The 22,588-nt window shown below is 46.8% G+C and overlaps 1 protein-coding gene across 5 annotated transcripts in view; it reads left to right on the plus strand.

The window, feature by feature from the left end:
* Rabgef1 (RAB guanine nucleotide exchange factor 1) overlaps nt 1-21,632 on the plus strand; it is a 60,862-nt gene extending 39,230 nt beyond the window's left edge. For all 5 annotated transcript variants that reach the window (XM_047533609.1, XM_047533608.1, XM_047533610.1 and 2 more), the window contains 5 exons: nt 9,929-10,010; nt 10,855-10,987; nt 11,981-12,072; nt 18,793-19,049; nt 20,696-21,632. In XM_047533609.1, coding sequence (XP_047389565.1) covers nt 9,929-10,010; nt 10,855-10,987; nt 11,981-12,072; nt 18,793-19,049; nt 20,696-21,094 — 963 coding nt within the window. In that variant the 3' untranslated portion in view covers nt 21,095-21,632. The remainder of the gene's footprint in view (nt 1-9,928; nt 10,011-10,854; nt 10,988-11,980; nt 12,073-18,792; nt 19,050-20,695) is intronic.
* The last annotated feature ends 956 nt before the right edge of the window (nt 21,633-22,588 follow it).

Here is a 22,588-nt window from a genome sequence, read left to right on the forward strand (position 1 = left end):
TAATAAACAGTAGACTTCTATTAAAAAATTTTTTTTTGTTGTGTTTTCCTCCCCCAACTGGGACTGAACTCAGGGCCTCCTGTGTGCCAGGCGGGTGTTCTACCACTGAGCCACATTCTCAGCCATTTTTATTTATTTTGAGCAGGTTTTCACTAAGTTTCTCAGACTGGTCCTCCTGCCTCAGTCTCCCCAGTAGCTGTGATTACAGGTGTGCCCAGCTTGTCAAAATGTTTTTTAAATGTCAAAGTCATTCTGTAAAGGAAAAAGCTGCTCTTCAGGAGTATGATGACATCGTAAGTTAGCAGCCCTCTTCCTTCCTAGGTACTTTGAGCAAATAATGACATTTAGAGTTCATGAAAGGAGGCACGCCATCCTGATTTTCTTATGTTAGAGGCAGTGACAGGCTTCCTTTAATGATGAACTCACAGTTCATGTGACGTACAACTCGCCTTTTCTATCAGAATGAAAAATTGAGATTTTATAGTCATTTACTCTTTAGCACATGATCTAATTCCCAGGCTGTCTGTATTAAAGTTGCATTTATACTATGATACACGTAGCATATGTACTGTGTTGTACTACGCTTAAAAAAGCTACTGAACTTGGATTTGTTTTTCTTTTGCTTAGAAGTGTGCTTTTGTGACTTTTTATTCAGTGTACTAAAATCAAGAGGTAACTAGCAGGTGAGGAGACTGCCATGCCTGACTGTTTTCAGGGCATTACTAATTGATATCAGAGACCTGGATATGGCCTCAACTTCCTCCTGTTTTAAGAGCTCCTGTGCAGCCCAGTTCTGCACTGTGTCTCAGGACTGTGTGACCAAAGCCTATGCAGGCACCTCGGGTGTCTTCAGCAGGTAGCTCAGGGCCTGGCACACACCCTGTACTGAACAGATCTGCTGCTGGTGGTGGTGTTTGGTGCTGCACCACTGAGCCACATCCCCAGCCCTTTTTACTTTTTTATTTTGAGACAGGGTCTCACTAAGTTGCTTAGGATCTCACTAAGTTGCTGAGGCTGGACTCAAACTTGTTATCTTGCTGTCTCAGCCTCCCAAGTTGCTGGGATCACAGGTGAGCGCCAGCAGAACAGATACTTTTGAACTGAATGTTCATAGCTAAAACCTTCCAGGTTTTGTCTACAAGTTATTGTCCTTCCAAATCAATCGGTTTTTACACCTTCAGATCACTAATCATCATATAAATTTCTTGAATCAAGTCCAACTTGAAGCAGTGTCTATGAGATTGTGAAGTACAGTGTTGGAGGGTGCCCTCTATATTCAGTTCTCCAAAACTGCCACATACCTTAACTTAATGTTAGTCTGACCAAGGAAGCTTTCTAAATATGATAATTAATTCTTTTCTGTTTAAAATGGCCCCGTTGACATTGCTATGAGCTGAGGATTCTCTCTGTTGCATCCCACAGTACTTCCCTTCCCCAGGTTTCTGAGGTGCAGATCATTCTTGCCCATGCTGTTCCTATTTCCTCCAGTCCTGGTGAATGCCAGTCCTGTGTGGGCCAAGTCTAGAGAATTAAATATTTTCAGAACTACATTAAAAAAAAAAAAACTTTTACCATTTTGTCTTTGTCAGGTAGCATGGCCTGTGCTTAGACTTTTTTTTTTCCCCCCCTTCTTTTAATCATTTCTAAAGGGGATCCCTTTTGGCTAAAAAATCTTCACCCACCTTGTTCACAGCACTATAGTGCTTTCCTGTTCAAGGAATGTTGTTTGCTAATGTTTTTCCAAAGCTTGTTTATTTTGCCTTATTTTCTAACTAATTCTCTTAGTTTCTTAATTTGGCATATGTGTTGTCTTTTGTACCTCCTTATTTTTTAGACTGACAGTGTCATTATCAGTGAGACAGGCAGCTACATCATTAACATAGTCCATTTGTGTTAAACATAAATTGTTATCAGCTGCTTTGCTCAGATCACTGTGACATTTCATTGAGAAAATAGAAGGGAGTTGTTGCAGAAGAAACTAAGCAGAATTGACAAAGTTTATTTTTAAAATAAATTAATCCGGGCTGGGGATATAGCTCAGTTGGTAGAGTGCTTGCCTCGCAAGCACAAGACCCTGAGTTCAATCCCCAGCACCGCAAAAAAAAAAATAAATAAATAAAATAAAATGATCCTTGATGGCAAGGATGTAGGGAAAAGGTTCACTCATACATTGCTGGTGGGAATGCAGATTGGTACAACCATTATGGAAAGCAGTATGGAGATGCCTCAGAAAATTTGGAATAGAACCACCATTTGACCCAGCTATCCCACTCCTCAGTTTACACCCAAAGGACCTAAAATCAACATACTGTAGTGATGTGGGCACATCAGTGTTTATATTAGCTCAGTTTACAATAGCTAAACTATGGAACCAACCTAGGTGCTCTTCAACAGATGCATGGATAAAGAAAATGTGGTACATATACATGATGGAATATTACTCAGCCTTAAAGAAGGATGAAATAATGGCATTTGCTAGTAAATGGATGGAGCTGGAGAATATCATGAAATAAGCCAATCCCAAAAAACCAAAGGCCAAATGTTTTCTCTGATATATAGATGCTAATTCACAATAAGGGGGAGTTAGGGAAGAATAGAGTTATTTAGGTTAGGTAGAAGGAAGCGAAGGGAGAGCAGGGGAGGGGTTATGGGGATAGAAAGGATAGTAAAATGAGTTCAACTTTCTAACCTCATGTACATATGACTCCATGCCAGGTGGGATTCTATATCATGGACAAGCAGGAGAATGCGAAGTCATACTCCATTATGTCTGATGTGTCAATGTGCATTCTACTATCATGTATAGCTTATTAGAGCAAGTAAAATAAATAAAACAACTTGAATTTAGGAATCTCTAAGTTGGGCACAGTGGCACTTGCCTGTAATCCCAGCTACTCAGGAGGCTAGGGCAAGAGGATTATAAATTCAAGGCCAACCTCGGCAACTTAGTAAGACTTTGTCTCAGGATTTAAAAATAAAAATGTACAGTAGATGCAGCTCAGTGGTAGAGCACCTTGTGTTCAGTTCCCAGTATTAAAAAGAAGAACAAAACTTCAGAGCGATCTTAGAGTGACCTTGAATTCAGGGACGTAAGGACTTTTCCACGTGGTAAAGAATGTACAGAAGTGCTTTGTCATCTGGACAGATCCTTAATTGACCAAGCCTCATTTTCATAGAACCAGCAAGATGTTAACCTCCCCATCCTAGCTAGAAAGTCTGTTGTATAACTTCCTGAGGTCCACGGCTCAACGAACTTTTTTGCCCTGCCAGTTCATATGAAAATGTTTCAGAATACGTTGTTAATCCAGTTGTGCTGCACACCCATGTCCCCAGTGCTGGGGGAAGCAGGTAGGAGGATCACAGGAGCCCATGAGTTCAAGACCCCGTCTCTGAAACAACAGTGCTTAAAGCAAGTAAAGTAAATGAGACTTTTGAAGAAACCTTTTTACTGCCCCAACTGCTTAGATCCTGCCTTTGTTAAATGTTAAAAAAATCCCTCATTTTCTTTGTTGAAAGCATAACCTGCCTTCCTTTTAAAAGGGGTAACTCTACTTACTCCAGGTATAGACCTTTAATCTGTCAGATATTTATTAAAGTGCTTTAATAAATTAATCTCAGTTGTTTTAAAAACGGGATCCTTGTATTAGCAAGTCATCTGAATTCGCTCTTTTTCCTTTCTAAGGAAGCAGTCCCACATATCATAAGAGCCTCTGCCCATTTTCTTGGCCATTCTATTAAAATCTGAAATTGATTACATCATATAAACCTAGAATTTTTCCTGATATTATGCTCATGAAGAAGCTATTTTTCCATATGTGAATGGAGAGAGGGAGAGAAAGAGAGATGAGTAAGATGCAGCTGTGTCTTTGCTTCTCCTCTTTTCCATCATGAGCAGGAAGGTACTTGCCCTCTGCCTGACACTTCAGGTGACCTTACTGTTCTGAACCATGTGGTCTGCCCTGTCTAGTTACTGTCAAAAGGGCAGAAGTGTGTGTCCAGAGCAAAGAAACTTTAATCAACACAATCAACAAAATAGGCTTTAATTTTGGTGAGAGAATTGGGGAGGGAATGTAACACGGGATCCAATTTTAAAATAAATGGCATGTTCTCATTTATTTGTAGAAATTAAGAAAAAGCCAGTCTTATGAAATAGAATATAAAACAGTGGTTTTAGGTCTGGGGAGGCAGAGGAAAGCCCTGGAGAGGAGGATTGATGGGCACAGGGGTGTCGTGGATGGGAGGCTCAGCTTCCAGTGTGATGTTGGAGGCCTTTGGTTGACAGCACTTAGTTGTGCCTTTTAAAACAGCTAATGGACAGGCTTCCAGCGTTCCCAGTACAGAGATGTCTATGGTGATCCAGATGTAGTCATTACACGTTGTACAGAAATAGCAGTATCCCATAAGTATGCACAATTTTATGTCAATTAAAACTTAACTTTTCTTTTTGGTACTGGGGATTGAACCCAGGGCCACTCTGCCACTGAACTGCATCCCCAGCCTTTTTATTTGTTTTTTTTTTGGAAACAAGATCTTGCCAGGCTGCCTTGAACTTTGAATCCTCCTGCCTCTGTCTTCAAGTGGCAGGATTACAGGTGTGTGCCACTGCATCCAGCTTCAATTGAAAAATGTTAAGGTTTGGGGGGCAGCAGGACTAGGGAAAACCTGAGCCAGGGAGCTGTACATCAGCCTGGAGTGGTGCACGCTAGACCAGCTCTGGCCCCATGTGGGTTGTTGTGCACAGCCAGGGGACAAAACAGTGGTGGCCGGAGCTTGGGCAGCAACCTGCGTTAGACCAAACAGAAGACAGTGGCCCCTGAAGAAAGCTAGAAAAACAGAAGTGGGCTTTGGCACATATTGAGAACCTGCAACAGAGGACCCCAAATTGGTGAAGGTGTCAGATGTATTTGACCTTTGGGCTTCTGCAAGGACTTGTTCAGAGGCTGCAGGCCTTTTGGAGAAGATGGCACCATGTGTTCCACAAGAAGAAACTCAAGACGAAACCCCTTACGGGCAGAGCCTCCTTGAGAGTCTTGTGAGGATCGAAGTCCAGATTTGGAAGGTGCTTAGGAAGGACTGCTTCCTCGGGCTACACCCTGTCAGGTCCAGGTTCCCCCCTCTGAGCAGGAGGCCTGGTCTACAAAGAGCGTGTGTTGGCTCCAGGTAACAAGCTGGGCTCAGGGCGGAAGCTTTGCTGCCTCTTTTTTTTTTTTTTTTTTTTTTTTTGGTGCTGGGGATTGAACCCAGGGCCTTGTGCATGTGAGGCAGGCACTCTACCAACTGAGCTATATCCCCAGCCCGCTTTGCTGCCTCTTGCAGAGGATTTTTGGTTTTGTTTCTTTTCATTACTTGCTATAAGTGATAGGTCTGGTCCATCTTTTCTCATCTGCGAATACTTTGGGCCTTTCCCCAAACCTTGTTAAATAGCTTAAGTACCCAGTGACTAAACAAAATTCAGCCCTTTGTACAGTCGCATTAATGGGTTCTGAGTCAGGTGTTGATTGCTGATTTCTAATACCACGTGTTTGTTTAATAGTTTCCCACCTGTAAGAAGAGGGCTGCAGGTGGAACTTCTAGAATACTGTCAGCAGAGCGATGTCTGGTCAGATTCTAGAATGCCCGAGCGTGGAGTGCCGGCAGCTCTCCTGTTGTGCTGCGTGGGTGTCACGCGCACCCTGTGGCTCTTGGGCAACTCCTTGTAGTGTGCAGGCTCCCAGAATACCTAGCCCACTACCTGTTCCATTGGATGGAGCAAAGACAAGAGTCAAAGTATTTTTCTTGATAAAAAATATTTATTATGGGACTGGAGTCTCAGTGTAGAACACTTGCCTGGTACGTGTAGGGCCCTGGGTTCCATCCTCAGCACCCCATATAAATAAATAAATAAAAGATCCATTGACAACTAAAAAAAAAAAAAATTATTTATTTATTTATTAATTATGACCTCTACAGATGATATATATGAGTTCTTTTATAGCCAGGCACTACCTAGCTGCTAAAAATGATTAACTTCTGACTTCTCTCTGGGAACGTGAGATGAACAACTGTACCTGAACAGTTCTGGCCACCTTTGTTTTGCCAGTGATTGAATTCGAACAAAACAGCAAAAACAACTTCCACCCTGTGTTATTCATCTAAGTGTAGAAGTGTTTAAATGCACATCTACCTGGTGTGAAAGCCTTTCTCAACATATGAGAACTGCGTGTATGGTGTGCTTGAAACGACGATGCTTAGTTTTTAAATTTTATTTAAGGGGATTGGAACTCTGGTGCGTTTACTTTCCTGAAAAATCATTGAAGGCAGCAGAAATAAGCAATAAAAAAATATGAGGCTGAGGGTGTATGTAGCTCAGTGGTAGAGTGATTACCTAGTATGTATAAGGTGGTTTCATTCCCTGGCTGTAAGAGAGGGAAAAAAAAGAGCTAAAACCTAAGGCGGGGGTTGAGCTTAGTGGTAGAGCACTTGCCTTGCATGTGTGAGGAACTGGGTTCAATCAGCACTACATAAAAATTAAAAAAATAAAATAAAGGTATTGTATCCATCTACAACTTAAAAAAAAAAAAAAAAAAAAAAAAACCTAAATAGATTAAATCCTTAACAGCAGTACAAAAGAAACTTATGTTAGTGGTAGATCACTTACCTAGCATGCATGAAGCCATGGATTCAATCCCCAGCAGTATAAAGGAAAGAAAAGAAAAAAGTTAATGAACCTAGAGTACATGATGGAGATCTAAATTCTAATAATGGGAGTTCCAAATGAAATACACAGAAAACTTAAGGAAATATTCAATTTATACGTTTTTCAAAACTGGAGATGAAAAAAAGTTAGGAAAATAAATGGTACATTTTAGTATTAATATTGAAAAAGATGTACCCATTTGTGTTTTAAACTATAAAGAAAAATGTTTTTAGGAAAAACAACTGAAATGACTTTTTACTTAGTCATTGTAGAAAAGATAATTCCAGGTGATAGTTAGCAAATACTTGAGGAAAAGAGTTTATTATATTGCTATACTATTTTTCTGGGAAAACTAGAAAAAGCTTTTAGGAATTTTGTAAAGGTTAAAAGAATTTATGAGCACAAACCTGTCACATAGGTCTTTTCACAAGTTCTGTGAAGGGTGTGCTTCACCTTACTCGAAGCCTGACTAGTTAGCCTGCGTGGTTTCGTGGATTCTGGCAGAAGACATGAGTTTACTGGGGCGGAGGTAAAGGCCAGTTTATTACTCACAGTGATAGCAGTAGCCAAATTGTCAGCATTTGCTCTAATTGCTTCAGTATCAAGTCCTACAGGGCAACACAAAGAAGTCACAGTTGGTACTCACAGTTGCATTGGAGGAGAGGAACCTTGAATCTTTTATATGGACAGTGAGTCAGCCTGATCTTTGCTCTAAAAGGAATCATTGTCTTCATCGTATTGGCACAGTAAACAAGCTGCTGTTTTCTCTTGAGGCAGGCACTTTTTCTGTCTCCCAGTACTCCTAAATACCTTGAAAAGAATGCAAAGCAAAGGCGGTCATATAGAAGAGATCCATGGATGATTATCTCCCAATGTCTTTACAGTATTTCAGAGGGAGGAATGATAATAACAGGTCACATTTATTCCTTCTTTCATTCAGATAAGAGTGAGCACTAACCATATGCCTGGCTCTGATGCTGGCCTGAGGGGTGGTGGTGAATAGTCCCCTCTTAGAGCTAAATTTTAGTGGCAGAAATAACCAACAGTCAGCTCTATTAGAAAAGTTTTCTGAATTATAACATTAAATTGCAGTGATGGTGCAGAACCAGGGAAGGTGATCCATATCACCAGTACAACAGGCCACTTAGGTCTTGAAAAGGTCAAAGTATTTCCCATTACGTGAGTACGAGTGATAATCATGTTGAATGATCACAGTTTGTTCATAGTTAAGCTGAACATGGTAGCAAGCACCTGCATTCCCAGCTGCTCGGGGGGCTGAGGCAGGGGAATTTGCCCAGGAGTTCAGAGCCAGCCTGGGCAACATGGTGAGACCCTGTCCCAGGAGAGAAAAAAAGTGAGAGATTTACTATTGCCCCCATGGCACTTTGTCCTTGTTTATGATAATAGAATAGTAAAATCCTGGCGTCTTGTCTTCCCATTTAGACTGAAGGCCCTTGGAGCATCCTACTAACCTTTTTATGTCATCATTGGGCAGTTCTACTAATTATGTATTAAGTTTCTTTCAAAATGGGTAGAAGTATGATTTTCAGAAAATATAGTGGAAAATGATCTTTGGAAAGTCCAAGGGAAAATAGAAAAGTGATAGAGGTATAAAAGTTTTTGTGAAGGAGATGGAAGCAAAAATTTGTGAAAGGGAGGCTTTGAGATATATTCTAAAATGAAAGTTATTACAACCAGGTGAGATTTTGATTAAAAAAAATACAATACATGAAATAAACCAATAAAAGCAGTTATTCAGGAGCAAATTGCACAACAAGTGGAAAGAAGGGAAAACAGCTCCTTCTACTAACAGCTGCTGAAGGACTAAGCCTGTGTGCAGATTATTCTGGATCTGAGCTTCATGCTGGGCTCCTTACATCCCACGCACTGGAGGGCTGAGTGGGAAAGTCTCAGAGGAAAGTAGGTGAGATGTACTACAGCCGTGGAAAGAAGCCAAAGCTTCACTGCTGATGCGCTGTGTCAGTGACCAGGTGAAGGAAGAAGGGTGGCGACTTTGTAGAGCGTCATGCAGAGTGGACCTCAGGTGGAGTGAGGGCGCTCAGCGCTGCATTGTGTGTGAGCCCACCAAGGCCGGATACCTGGGCTTCTCCGCATGAGGATCGATTCTAAGCCAGCCAGGGCCCCTCTGGAGATGCCCAGTGTAGACAGCATGAGGGCTGCAGGCATAGTGACCCCAGAGTGCTACAGGGCTTGGAGGCTGTTCTTTCTAAGGGAATGTGGGAGGACTGGCGAGGAGTGAGTTAGTCTGCCCAGAGAACAGTGTGGTGGTGCAGGTAGAGCAGCAGGGCGGTCGGGAAGCAGTGTGCGCGGCTTGGGCTGAGTACACGCCACAGATGCCAAGAGAGCTGGTGGGGTTTGAGACACAGGGTGCCCAAATCTAAGCCAGGACTACCAGTTTGAAGCTAGTATGTGAAATAAATTGGAAAGTGGGAAAGAACAAAGGTTGGGGAGCACCTGAGCACAGATGAGTGGTGAGGAAGGCACTCTTCACGTCAGCTTGAAGTTGACATTGGAGAAGGTGGACAGTGGACACACAGTGCACCTGTAAGACCGCCCACCAGAGGTGGTCACAGAGCCCCAAGTTACAGGGCCTGAATTTCTGAGAATCGGATCCAGTAGTAGATACTTAGAACTGTTAAGTTCACCTAATGCCACATTTGGAAAAGTTACAAAGAAGTAACTTAAAGGGTAACAGTCTCAAAAAAATTGTTCATAGCTTCCATCCATAAAGGTTAAAAAAAAGGGAAGCAGACCAAATGCCCAGTGGTAGAGCATGGTTAAACAAATTGGTTGATGTAATGGAGTATTTTATAGCCATCAAAAATGATTAGGTAGATTAGATCAGTACAGATGTACATAAGTTATGTAAATTATCAAAGTATATTAAGAATATGTATATACAGTGAAAAATGGTCATAGGACATCATAAAATATGAATGGGTAGGTTATTTTCCCTTGCAGAATGAATATAATTTGGAAGTACTTTTAAGATTAACACTAGTGGGCTGGGGCTGTACCTCTGGTGGAGCACTTGCCTAGCATGGTGAGGCACTGTATTTAATCCTCAGCACCACATAAAAATAAATAAATACAATAAAGGTATTACATCATCTACAACTTAAAAAATAAAGAAAACCAACACCAATGCAAGCAGTGGGTTTGGAAACCTCCTGTAATTGAGAGCTCTGCGTGTGACTCAAGCCAAGCAACCTTTTTGTCCCTTTGTTTCAGGATTTGAGCATCGAGGAGCAGTCAGAGTGTACTCAGGATTTTTACCAGAATGTGGCGGAAAGAATGCAGACTCGTGGAAAAGGTAACTCAGCAATGGAGGGGTTGCTGGTGGTGGCATGGAGATGACTGCCTACCTCCTCACAGTGCCCTCCTCCTCTGCCACCTGGCTAGTTTGCCACAGCCTCTGGTAAGCCACTGCACTGATGTGGCTGCTGGTCTCAGGCTCAGCAGTGCCTTTCCAAGATAACCAGGGCAACTGGGTCATTTATTGAACAGGTTTTAATATCTGTTATGGGTGAAGGCGAAGTGGATTGAAACCTCTTTAGTCCATTGGGAAGCTTTTCTAAATGAACCCTCATTTTGGAGTCACCATCTTGGTGAATCGTTGTTCATGACGTAGTCATTAAGGGAGTTTGGGCAGCCGAAAATCCTGAGGATCCCTAACTTAGACCCCTGGGATTTCAGAGATTCTTCTGAAATTTGACTTGCTTTGCTGGTGTACCTTAGGATGTACTTAGCACACACATCTATCCAAGAAACTGCCCTATTCTGTACCTCAGGAATCTCTGTGGTCTCACAGTAAACTTCAGAGAAATGAAAGGAAACTGGCCAGTGTCCCTTGGTCTTGGGAATTCAAGTGCTTTGCTGATGACCCACGCTGAGGTCTTGCCTCTTGGCAGGGCTGATGCCTGTTAGGTCTGCCAAAACTGTTCAAGTTAGAAGTGAGGAGTCTGTAAGCACCTCAGAAATTGAGATGATACTTTAAAGGGTATTTGTAATGTGACATCTTCAGCTTTCTTTTCTGAGGGTGTTGAATGTATTTCTAGCAAAGTAGTTGTTTTGCTATGTAGCAAAGAGTACGAAAACATCCTCTTAATTTAAAATGTTCGTCCTTCTCCTGAGCTTCTATGTTCACTGTGTTTCAGTGCCTCCAGAAAGAGTCGAGAAGATAATGGATCAGATTGAGAAGTACATCATGACGCGCCTCTACAAGTACGTGTTCTGTCCAGAAACCACTGATGATGAGAAGAAGGACCTCGCCATTCAGAAGAGGATCAGGTACTCCTCTTGCTTTCTTGCAGCTGGAAGTGTGGTGGAGATCACACTGTGGGAAAGTAGGCACCTGCGCTTCAAGCCTCACTGCCCGCCAGTGCCTGAGACAGGATGTCCGTGACCCAGAGGAAGGGCTTGTGGTGGTCTTGCTGGTACGTCGGACTTCAGCAGTTTCAGATTTGTGTTTGAGATTGACTCACATCTCCCAAAATTTCCAGGGGACAAGAGGCCTGGCTTCACATTTCCCATGCATCCTGGTCAGGCAGGGGCTGTGGACACCCGTCAGGGGCGGGTGTCATCTCTCCTCACACCTCTGGGCACGCTGTCCAGCTGTTCCTGTAGTCATGTCTTCACCTGGCCAGGTCGATAAGCTCCTGATCTTCAGGACCAGTAGACGAGCCGCGGGGCTCTGCGGTCACTGGCAGGGGCACAGCTGGGGACAGGCCTCCTGGTGTGGGAGCGGTTCCAGGGCTGGGCCGTGATGTTTGTGGAGGAGAGGGTCCTGGGAATCCCAAACGAGGTCCCACATGGGCTGGTAAGTGGTAGATCTGTACTTGGGAGTAAGCAGTGGACACTGGGCCAGTGGAAGATAGAGCCCAGGGTCAGAGCCAGAAGTATCAAGGGGGCTGCTGGACTGGATGCAGGTGAGTATCAACCAAGCAAGTGGCGAGGTCCACAGCAGTCGCAGTTGGGATGTGGGGAGCGTCACGGCCACTGAGGATGTGGAGCCGCAGTGGTTCTCAGAGCTGCCTGTGGAGTTCTTTCCGGTCTCAGTTGTAGACACTCCTCTCACCCAGTGAAGCAGTCTCAGGTTCCTCCTGTGACCCATGCAGAAGAAACGTCTCATTTGGCACTCTGTGGGCTTCCTCTGGCCAGCTGAGCTCCTGGTGTGGGCAGAGGTGTTGTTCTCGGGCCTGGGTCGCCCATAGCTGAAAGGATGACAAGACAAAAGACCACCGTTGGTTCTTGAAACTCTCTTGACCGTCTCTCTCTTTGTAGAGCCCTGCACTGGGTCACACCTCAGATGCTTTGTGTCCCTGTAAACGAAGAAATTCCAGAAGTGTCTGACATGGTGGTGAAAGCGATCACAGGTCAGTGAACCTGAGGCTTTGTTGGTGGGTGTTCCCCTGCAGCACAGCACAGCGTTAGTCCAGTCTTCAGTGAGTGGAAAGTCAGGGAGTACCCACCAGCGAGTTTTCTGAACACAGTGCGTTCAGAATAACAGGTATACTGCTTTTCCCCTTCGTTTTTAGAGCTCACAGACTCACTGCTTGAGCATTGAACTGGGGTCAACAACAGCTAGAGTGAATTTCTTAAGACTCGGTTGCATTTGTATATTCAAAATAATTTTGGATGGAAGAAGGGGATTGGTGAGGCAGGTAATCCCCAGGCCACAGTAGCACTAAGAAGGTGCCTCTGGCTGGTGGTTAACCAGAGGGAGAGGTGTGCTTGGAATTATTCCCTGGTCTGACGAGGACGTAAAGCATGTCCCCCCGGTGGATGTGACCCTGCCGTTCTGTGCAGGTCCAGGCTCCTGATAAGATGTCTGTGGGTTATTCAGAGGGAGGTGGCTCAGGGTGGCAGACGTTCAGCACCACAGTTAGGAAGCAACGTTGGCTTCAGCCAGCCTCTCTTCCGCCAGGGAGAGGTGTTGCGTGGCTCCTCCCCTCGATGTTCTGCCGGGAAGGAGAGTGGGTCATCAGGCGCTGCCGTGTTGGAGGCAGGCCACCAGGCAGGCTGCTCCAAGAGAGCTACCGTGAGAGACGAGGGTTTCCAGGGCTCCAAAGAGGGGCTTCTCACAGGAACCTGCTGGTCTCAGTGCCTCTGTGCATTGGGTCTCCTCAGGCCCTGCTTCTCTGCACATTTCAACCTCTGTTGCTAAGTCGGTCGCTCTCATGTTCTGTGCAGGTTCTGAGGGTGAAGTCTAGCTGGTCTAACTATGTGCTGTCGTCTACATGGTTGCAAGCTTTTCTTGCTAGACTCTCACAGGTCCTGATACTAAAAACTCGGTCCTTGTTCCCGATGCCCATCATCAATAAGGTCAAGGTCTTGTTGCTCTGCCAGCAAAGTAGAAGGGCACTGGACTCAGGTCTCAGAGGCTGCCTCTCTAGCTGCTGGGGACAGGTACTGTCAGTGGATGCAGCTAATGTTTACTTCATCCTTAGGAGGCTGCTGTCCCACCTCCAGGTCTGCAGTCTCCTTGTTCAGATGGGCAGTAGATGCAAAGGAGATAACTGGGCTGAGGACAGCAGGAGTCTTGTTCTTGTTCCCTGACGTTGCTGGGGGAGGGGAGAGTGGCCTGCTGCTATAGCAGTCACCTGGCCTTCCCCTCAGGCACCTTGCAGGAGATTAAAGGCAGGCCCTTCCCAAACCCTGGACTTGGACCAGGTGTTTTGGTTTTCCAAAGACACTTTATAGTAAGTTCAAGACCAACTGGTTTATTAAGAGTGATCTACAGGAGGTTATGTTGAAGACCCTTTCTTAAAAACCACAGGGCAGACCTTGTGAAACCAAAAATTACAAGTGCTGAACTATTGTTTGCTTAAAAATAGAACTGAAAAAGAGTATTCCAGTCCGTCAAGAGTTGAACAGAGTTTGGAAGGTTACACCTTTCTCAAGGCAGCTGAGATGGGGGTTTGAGAGATCTTTTGATACTAGAAATTCAGAAACAAACCTTCAGAAAGCCTGGTCTTCCTCTCCCATCTTGGTCCCCATGTCTTGTCACTTTCTAATCTAAAATTGTCTGCCTGATGACGAGAGTAAGCAGAGCACAATGGTGCTACACAGCAGTGTTGCTGAATGGCTGCAAGTCGCCCCATGTGCTCTGAGTCAGCACTGAGTGCTGGTGGTAGCTATGTTGGTTGATGGCTGTCTCTAGAGGAAAGGTGCTCGGGAAAGAGTCCTCCTGCTTCCTCTTGTTCCAGCCTTGGCCCTGGGGCTTCTGAAATGGTGGTCTCACCGTTAAGGCTTTGGGACCCGTGAGATGCCAGAGTAAGCTAGAGCGGCTGCCCACAGGGCCTAACACAGGTCACATGCAGATGAGAGGCAGTGTCAGACACGCAGACGTCTTCGCTGGAGGAGGGACCCCGACGTCGCCAGGAGAGACGGCCAGTCCACCCAGTATTTTTTCTCTGATGGCTAGAGGAGAGAAAGTCTAAAATCACTAATATGAAGGGGGGAAAAAAAAAAAAAAACTTTTGAAATCTTAGTTCTACAGATTTGATCTTAAAACTGCTTGAGAGTTGCTCCAACAATAGTTTTATTTTTTCATTCAAATTCAAGGAGAAAAATCTCATTCATTGGAAGACCTTTCCCAGGGAAACTACTGGATCTTGAAGCCACCAGACACAGATAGCCCTTAGGCCAGGCTTGGTAACAGGGGAGCCTCCAGGCTTTGGACTCTCGCCTAAGTGGGGCGTGGTTCACTGGGGCCTGGCCTGCACTCTCTCTTTTCCCTCCCTTCTCCCACCCCTTCTTCCTTGCTTCCTGCAATGGAGTCTCGCTCTGTTGCCCAGGCTGGTCTGGAACTCTGGGCTCATGTGATCCTTCTGCCTCATCCTCCTGTGTAGCTGGAACCTTGCCCAGCTTCAGGATTTCTTGAAAGAAGAATGTGTCACCCCAGGGAGGAGAGGGAGGATCCCGTGGTCATCTTCTCTTAGCTCCAAGAGTTTGGGTACAGGGAGGACACCAGTGCCTTTTTCTGTTCTCATTTAGCTGCTGCTCTTTTAGAACCTCTGTCTGCCTGGACAGAAGCCATCCACTCGAGCAGTGATTCTCAGCTGGGCCATTCCTTCCCCCATGAACATGTGGCATCATCTGGGAGAGGAAAAAAATGTGCCCCCCACCGTGGATCAAACTCAGGGCCTCACACATGCTAAGCGTGCGCTCTGCTCCTGAGCTGCATCCCACCCCGCCTCTGGAGACTGAATGCCTGCCACACCCACAGAGGAGCTCCTGGCTCTGGTGGATAAGGTCAAGGAAGCGCTCAGCATCCCCAGTACAGTCCCTACAAAACTGCAGGACCCTGCAGCCCTGTTAAGGAAACATGACCAGTCTGGTCTGCACTGTACTCAGTTCATTGAAGATCAGCCTGGGCCTGGGGTAGGCTAAGACGACACACCCAGTCACACTGGTGCCAGTGAAAGCCCTGCACAGAAGACAGGACGCGGTCACCTGACAGCTCTGACTGTCGTCACGCACGCTGATGAGGTGGCATTGCCTCTCCAAGACCCACAGGTGGCAGTGAGCTGCTTGCTCCCCGCTGTCCTCCCACTCCAGTTAGAGCAGTGCAGGTCAGGGAACTGTACCTCAGAGTTGGGTTCCAGAAGTGTCCAGAAAGACATCCTTTGGGCTGGAGGACGCAGGGGTAGGAGCAGCGCCTGGGCATCTTCCTGCTCCATTCTCCTCCTCCTGACCACCCTTCCTCTAACGGGCAGTGGCAGCCAGACATTCTTCCATTTGTAGTTCACTTTAAAACTTAAGGGCTGGGGATATAGCTCAGTTGGTAAAGTGCTTGCCTTGTAAGCACAAGGCCCTGGGTTCAAATCCCCAGAACCAAAAAAAAAAAGTGCATTCTAAAACTTAAAAAATAAAGACTAATGAGAAAGTTTAGGAGCTATTTAAAGTAAGGACAGGGACAGAGCTCCCTGGGTTTGACCTCTTTGAAAAGGTTTAAAACAGATGCTTAAATCAACAATAACAGGTGGAAGGCTAAATAAGGTAAATGAATGTAGTAAAAATGGAGCTGGGCACAGTGGTGCGTGCTTGAGATTTCAGCAACTCTGGAGACTGAGGCAGGTGGATTGCAAGTTTGAGGCCAGCCTCTACAGTTTAGTGAGACCCTGTCTCGAAATAAAAAATTTTAGAAAAAAGAAAGTAGTAAAAGTGGTATTTAAAAAAAAAAAAAAAAAAAAGGCAGCAGCAGCTTACTCCAAAGTAGAAAAAAAAATAGATTGTGGCATAGCAACAGTAATTATAAGCCAGAATTAAAAGATTAAGAGAGGCACACCATACACACACACACATTGTGTAATTCACACACTGACCTGTAAGTAGGGTGAGTCAGTGCATTAGGCAGTTAAATGAAGGCCCCCACACTGTGTGGCACATCTGTCCCCAACTCCTGGTCTTCCCAGCCGGGGTCCTAGGAGGCCCCCCGGAGCAGGGCCCAGGTGCTAACCGCGTGGTCTGCCGTGGTGAGTGTGCATGGCCAGGTGGGCTGCCTCAGTGCCCCTCCGCTCCAGGTGCAGCTTACAGGCAGATTGTGCACCAGACACACGTCCTCCTCTCTGGTGTTCCGGCAGCGCTGACAGTTTGTACTTAGACATCCTTCAGCCAGGTGCGCGGCCCACGCCTGTGATTCCAGCCACGCGGGGAGGCTGAAGCAGAAGGATTGCAAGTTTGAGGCCAGCTTCAGCAAACTTAGCAAGATCTTGTCCCAAAATAAAAAAAAGGGCTGGAGATGTGGCTCAGTGGTGGAGCACAGCTGGGTTCAGTCCCTGGTAGAAAACAAGTAAAGATAAAGAACAACTCCTTCTCCATAACCTCCTCCTCCTGTGGGAGAGACAGACACGAAGGACTGACCAGGGGCACTCTTCCACTGAGCCCATCCCAGCCCGCTTTTCATGTTATTTTTCACTCTTACTGTTTTTTTTTTTTTTATTAGAACATTACAATTATACATAGTATTTGGGTTCCTTTTGACAAAACTGTACATGCAAGAAATTTGATTTCAATCCCCATTCCTCCTCCTTCCCCCTCCTCTCCCTGCTTTACAGATGTTCCTTTCACACCTTCATTTACCTATTTTTAAAGTTGGAAATGGATGCAATACCTTATTTTATTTTATTTTTTTGGTGCTGGGGATTGAACCCAGGGCCTCGTGCTTCGAAGGCAAGCTCTCTACCAACTGAGCTATGTCCCCAGCCCCAATACCTTTATTTTGTTTGCTTATTTGTATGTGGTGCTGAGGATGGAACCCAGTGCCTCACACGTGCTAGGCAAGTGCTCCACCACTCAGCCCCAGCCCCTGATTTACCTAGTTTTGATTGGTACTCTACATATACGTAAAGGCCATACTTCCTGTGGGGCTTTTGTGTATGTCTGCAACATGATTCTGTTAGATTCTGTTAGAGACAGGGTCTCGCTAAGCTGCTTAGGTTCTTAGTAGGTTGCCAAGGCTGGCCAGGGACTCGAGATCCTCCTGCCTTCTGAGTTGCTGGGCCTACAGGTGTGTGCCTCCCTGCCCAGCTCTACTGTTCTTAGAACTTGTAAGAGCTCACTAGTGTGGGGCACGGGGGCCCACCCCAGTAATCATTGAAATTCAGGAGGCCAAGGCAGGAGGATTGCAAGTTCAAGGCCAGTCTGAGTAGTTTAGGGAGATGCTTGTCCCAAAATAAAAAAATAAAAGGCAATAGCTCGGGAGGCTGAGGCAGGAGTTCAAAACCAGCCTCAGCAACAGTGAGGTGCTAAGCAACTCAGACCCTGCCTCTAAATAAAATACAAAATAGGGCTGGGGATGCAGCTCAGTGTTTGAGTGCCCCTGAGTTCAGTCCCCAGTACCCCCCCTCCCCCAATAAATAAATGGATCTGGGGATGCGACTCAGTGGGAGAACAGGACTGGGTTAAATCCCTAGAGCTGTAAAAAGAACCCCTAGTTGATTTGGTGGTGGTCACAGGCATGAAGTGGTTTTCTGGGAGAATTGAAGAGTTATTTTGAGGTGAATTGGTACCCCTGCCTCATCTCTTCTACCAGCAGGTAGGTTGTAAGTGCCCTGCATGTTCTGCAGACACCCGTAGCTGATGGGGATTCCTGGCCATGGGGACTGACTGTTTTCTGATGGCCAACTTGAGGGGGCTTTGTGTAGTAGCTGCGTTGCTTTTCACTTTATTTTTTCTTCTTATTTTTAATATTTTCTGTTGTCAGTGGATCTTCATTTTATTTATTCATCTGTTTATTTTATTTATTCATATGTGGTGCTGAGGATCGAACCCAGAGCCTCACACATGCCGGGCACCACTCAGCCCCAGCCCCAGCCCTTTATTTTTGTGAAAGTGTTAATCATACACATCAGTGGGGCTGGATGGACACATGTGCACATGTGTGCGCTGATCCCATCAGGGTCACTCCTAAGAACTTGTGAACTGCGGCTGCCCCTCTGCAGAGCAGCCCCAGCTCTGTGGGTATCTGTTAGCCCACTTCCTTCCTGGCCTGTGGGAATCACTACCATGCTTTCGGGTCAGTATTTTTAACCTTTCACATGTGAGAGGGCACGCAAGTAGCATGTGCACATTGAGACCTTCCGCACTGAGTCTGAAAATGCTTGGAGAAGCAGGCAGAAAAGAGGCTTCTTTTAGGGCTTCTTCCCTCTGCCTGGGCTCCGAGGCAGTTTCCCACTGTAGGCAGAGGGCATATCCTGCAGCTGCTGCTTCTTTATATATCTATGTTTATCATATATATTTTTAGTTGTAGGTGGACACAGCGCCTTTATTTTATTCATTTATTTATATGCAGTGCTAAGGATCGTACCCAGGGCCTCACATGTGCCAGGCAGGCCCGCCAGCACTGAGCCCCTGCCCAGACCCACTCGCAGCCTCTCTGACCTCTGTGCCGCACACCAGTAGGCCTGGCTCAGGCACCTGCTCTGGGGGTTGACTCGTGTCACTTACTGTCTTGGGTCTGAGTTTTTCTCCTAGTTAACCCCTGGGGGGCGTCAGTGGAGACATGCATGTGACCTGACAGGGAGGACAGTCACCCCCTTGCCTGTTTGGCATGACTGTTTCCCACGGTGGCACTGTCTCTCTGTGTGTAGATATCATTGAGATGGACTCAAAGCGTGTGCCTCGAGATAAGTTGGCCTGCATCACCCGGTGCAGCAAGCACATCTTCAACGCCATCAAGATCACCAAGAACGAGCCTGCATCTGCGGACGACTTCCTGCCCACACTCATCTACATCGTGCTGAAGGGCAACCCCCCACGCCTGCAGTCCAACATCCAGTATGTCACCCGCTTCTGCAACCCCAGCCGGCTGATGACGGGGGAGGATGGCTACTACTTCACCAACCTGGTAAGGTCCGCGCAGACCTAGCGGGGATCCTCACAGGGCTGCCCGGGGTCACTCTCGGGCCTGTACCAGGTCCCTGCTCCCGAGGGGGGGTCAGCATGGCTGAGGCTGCTTGCTGTGTGTCACCGAGCACTGGCAACTAGAGAGCGTGTGACTGCTGGAAGCAGGGGGCCCATCTCCACTGCCGTGGGCATTGCCCCGGGTCCTTCACTTCGCTGGCTGTTTCCACCAGGAGAGAGTCCAGTTGTGGACTTTGGTCCACATCTAAAACACTTGAGCAATAGCTTGAAAGGGGCCAGATCACTGCGTACGTGTGAGTTCCACCTGTGTGTATCTAGAAGAACCACACTGTGAGCACACGGGGGGAGGACAGTGGACAGGAGGAGGAGCGCCCTGGGCACTGACGCCAGCAGGCTGTGTCCCAGGCTGGTGAGCGCTGTGTGGACGGTCGTGCTCCCAGAAGAGCACCAGGAAGTGAGTCAAGGCCACTCGGCTGCTGCCTTGGTTCTCCAGTGTTGTCCCTGGCTTCCACCGTCCACTACCCCGTCCTTGGTGGGCTTGCTGTCCACTCTTCCCTCCGGCTCTTCCCTGGCACCTGTCCTCCGCCTGTCCCCTGTACTGTTGCGTCTGGTCACAGGGCTCTAGTCGCCTGTCTTGCTCACGCCGAGCTCCGGATATGATCTGTTCAGAACTGACATGCTTTCTCGTCAGGGCCTTTCCTTTTCCAGCGTTCCCTGTTCCTGTTAGGAACGCCATGTGTCCGTTCACCAGGCCAGGAAGGGTGGGACTGCCTTGGGGGCTGCGGGGACCACACAGACGTGAGAGCCAGCTGGGCGTGTTTCCAGAGAAGTCGGTTGTGCTGATGGCACCTTCCTTGGAGGGGTGACCTGCCTTGTGTGTGAGCAGTGGCGTGGGACACTGGGGAGAGTTTCTCAGAAGACTTGTCCAGAGTTGCCTGTTTTTCCATGTTTTATCTTACATATTTTTCTTGTGAAAATAGCTTTTTTTCCCACTTTTTCTTAAGGGGTGCATTATAGTTGTATTGAAAATAGCTTTTTAAAAATGTGAATCTGGTATGTGTTCCTTGTGGAAAAATTTAAGCACTTTCTTAGAAGTGGCAGGTCTCTGCTTCCCGGGGCCTTTCTGTGCTGACCCTGGCTGCTGTTCCTCACCCCCTGTAGTCCAGGGCGCTGATCAGCACAGGTGTCATGCTGTCTGGGCTCACAGTGAGTCTGGACGGCCTTCCCTCCTTACAGAGGCTCTAGAAACTGCCCCGGGGTCACACGCTGTTGCTCTTCAGGGTAACAGTAACCTTGGATGTTAAAATACCTCATCAAGGACCAGAGGTCTGTGGGCATCCAGGACTCCAGGATCCACAGTCACCGGCCCTGGACCTGGCAAGAGCTCTGCAGGGAATGGCTGGCGGCATTCCTGGGAGCTGCGCGCAGGTCCTTGACCTGGACCCCCTGAGAGGACAAAGGAAATGTGGGTGGTAATTGTCGAAGCTGATGTGCATGGAGGTTTCTTAGTCTGTGTGTTTACTTTTACTTCCATTTTAAGTTCTCTGTAACAAGGAGATTTTTAAAAATGTGTTTGAATATTCACAGCTTTTCTAATCTGACTGTAACACCGTCCTCCTCTTCCTGCAGTGCTGTGCTGTGGCTTTCATTGAGAAATTAGATGCCCAGTCGTTGAATCTAAGCCAGGAGGATTTTGATCGCTACATGTCCGGCCAGACCTCTCCCAGAAAGCAAGAACCCGAGAGTTGGTCTCCTGATGCTTGCTTAGGTGTGAAGCAGATGTATAAGAACTTGGATCTCCTGTCTCAGTTGAATGAAAGACAGGAAAGAATCATGAATGAAGCCAAGAAACTTGAAAAAGACTTAATTGATTGGACAGATGGAATTGCAAAAGAAGTTCAAGACATTGTGGAGAAATACCCACTTGAAATTAAGCCCCAGAGCCAACCATTAGCAGCTATAGACTCTGAAAACGTTGAAAATGACAAGCTTCCTCCACCCTTGCAACCTCAGGTGTATGCAGGATGATGGACATTACGTGGCAGCACTATCGGAGCCTGCATCGTAGGTAGCCTTACTGCAGCCTGCCAGTGGGTCTGGATGTAGCTTGACTGCTTATAAATGGCAGAGTGTTTTTAAGGTACAGTTCGCGGGGGTTGTTTTGTTTGTTTTGTTTTCTTTTTCCTGGTAGGGGAAGCTTAGTTAATAATAAAGTACTATTTATTTGAGTTACTGAAAGAGATTCATTCAAGGCTTGTGTGGAAGTTTCGTCTGACCCTTTGTTTCCTCCGTGGTTCTGTGTGCCTCCTCCATGGCATTCGCTTGGTTTGGTTTTGGGGAGTAATTGCCTTCACAGGGTGAAACAGGCAGACGCTGGCCAGTTATGTGTGAGAGAATTCACTGTTGTCACTGTCCCACGGTTTGAAATAATTTTGTAATTGTAAAGATAGAAGATATATCAATAAGTAAATATGTAAAATTGTAAATATGTAAAGGTGTTGTGCATGGCATTCCATGTATGTTTATTTTTCAGTTTAAAATGAACTATGTTGAATGTTTGTCTTCAGCACCATGTTATTCAGTTTGCCCCACTGGGGTGGGTCTAGAGGCATCTATGCCTGTGCCCCTCACACTGTGGACTTCATCGTGAATGGTGGCTTAGCCTGACTTTGGGGTCCGGGTTGCCTGAGGCTGGGACACCATCAAGGCTTGGAGTAGCCATCAGATCACATCCAGTCGCTGGTTGGCCGGGTGGGTGGACCTGAGTTGGCCCTTGGCTCAGCCAGCAAGTCTGCTGGCCGTGGTCTGGGTGCGTCGGGAATGAGGGCGAGCCCCTCTGCGGAACCCTGCGGGCGAGCACGCCCCCTCTGCCTCCTTTGGAAGGTCTCATGCGGTACCGACTGAGCATGGTGGCCTGAGGACCCGGGGCTGCCCTGGGCGTGGTAGGGCATCCAGCAGCGCTCCTGCCGTCCCTGTGCATGAGCAGCAGCAGTCCCCCGGGGCAGTGAAGAACTGTCCCATGTCTCCGGCAAAATGATCCCGTTGGGGACCACGGGCGTCCTGTAAGCTGGGGGGAGCCTCGGAGGCTGGCGCCAGGTGGAGAGGCTTCTCCTCGCCCACTCGTGACTTCCTCAGATGTCGGGTGCTTGTGGACTTCGAGCAGCTCCAGGGCACTGTCCTGGAACACGTCCTCCACGAGCAGTCAGGAAGGGTCCCCTTCTTCCACAGCACCTCCTGAGAGCTCTCTTCAGATCTGCAGGGTAGTGATTTTGGAATAAAAGAGCTTTACAAGAAGAACTTGTCCAGCCTGACACAGCCACTGCCCCAAAGTGCAGTGGAGACACCAAACAGTTGAGCCACCTGACCACCAGCTCACAGGAAGGCGATACCTTCATCCAGTGTCAGCGAGAATCTTCCAAAATAACACGAGCCCACATGCTTTTGATGGAATGCTTTCCCCTTCTTCATTTTTGTTTTCTATGTACTTTCCAGGTGCTAATCCAGGTGTACATAGTCTTAATT

The sequence above is a fragment of the Sciurus carolinensis genome, chromosome 18 (genome assembly GCF_902686445.1).
Source record: "Sciurus carolinensis chromosome 18, mSciCar1.2, whole genome shotgun sequence".
Lineage (NCBI taxonomy): Eukaryota > Metazoa > Chordata > Mammalia > Rodentia > Sciuridae > Sciurus > Sciurus carolinensis.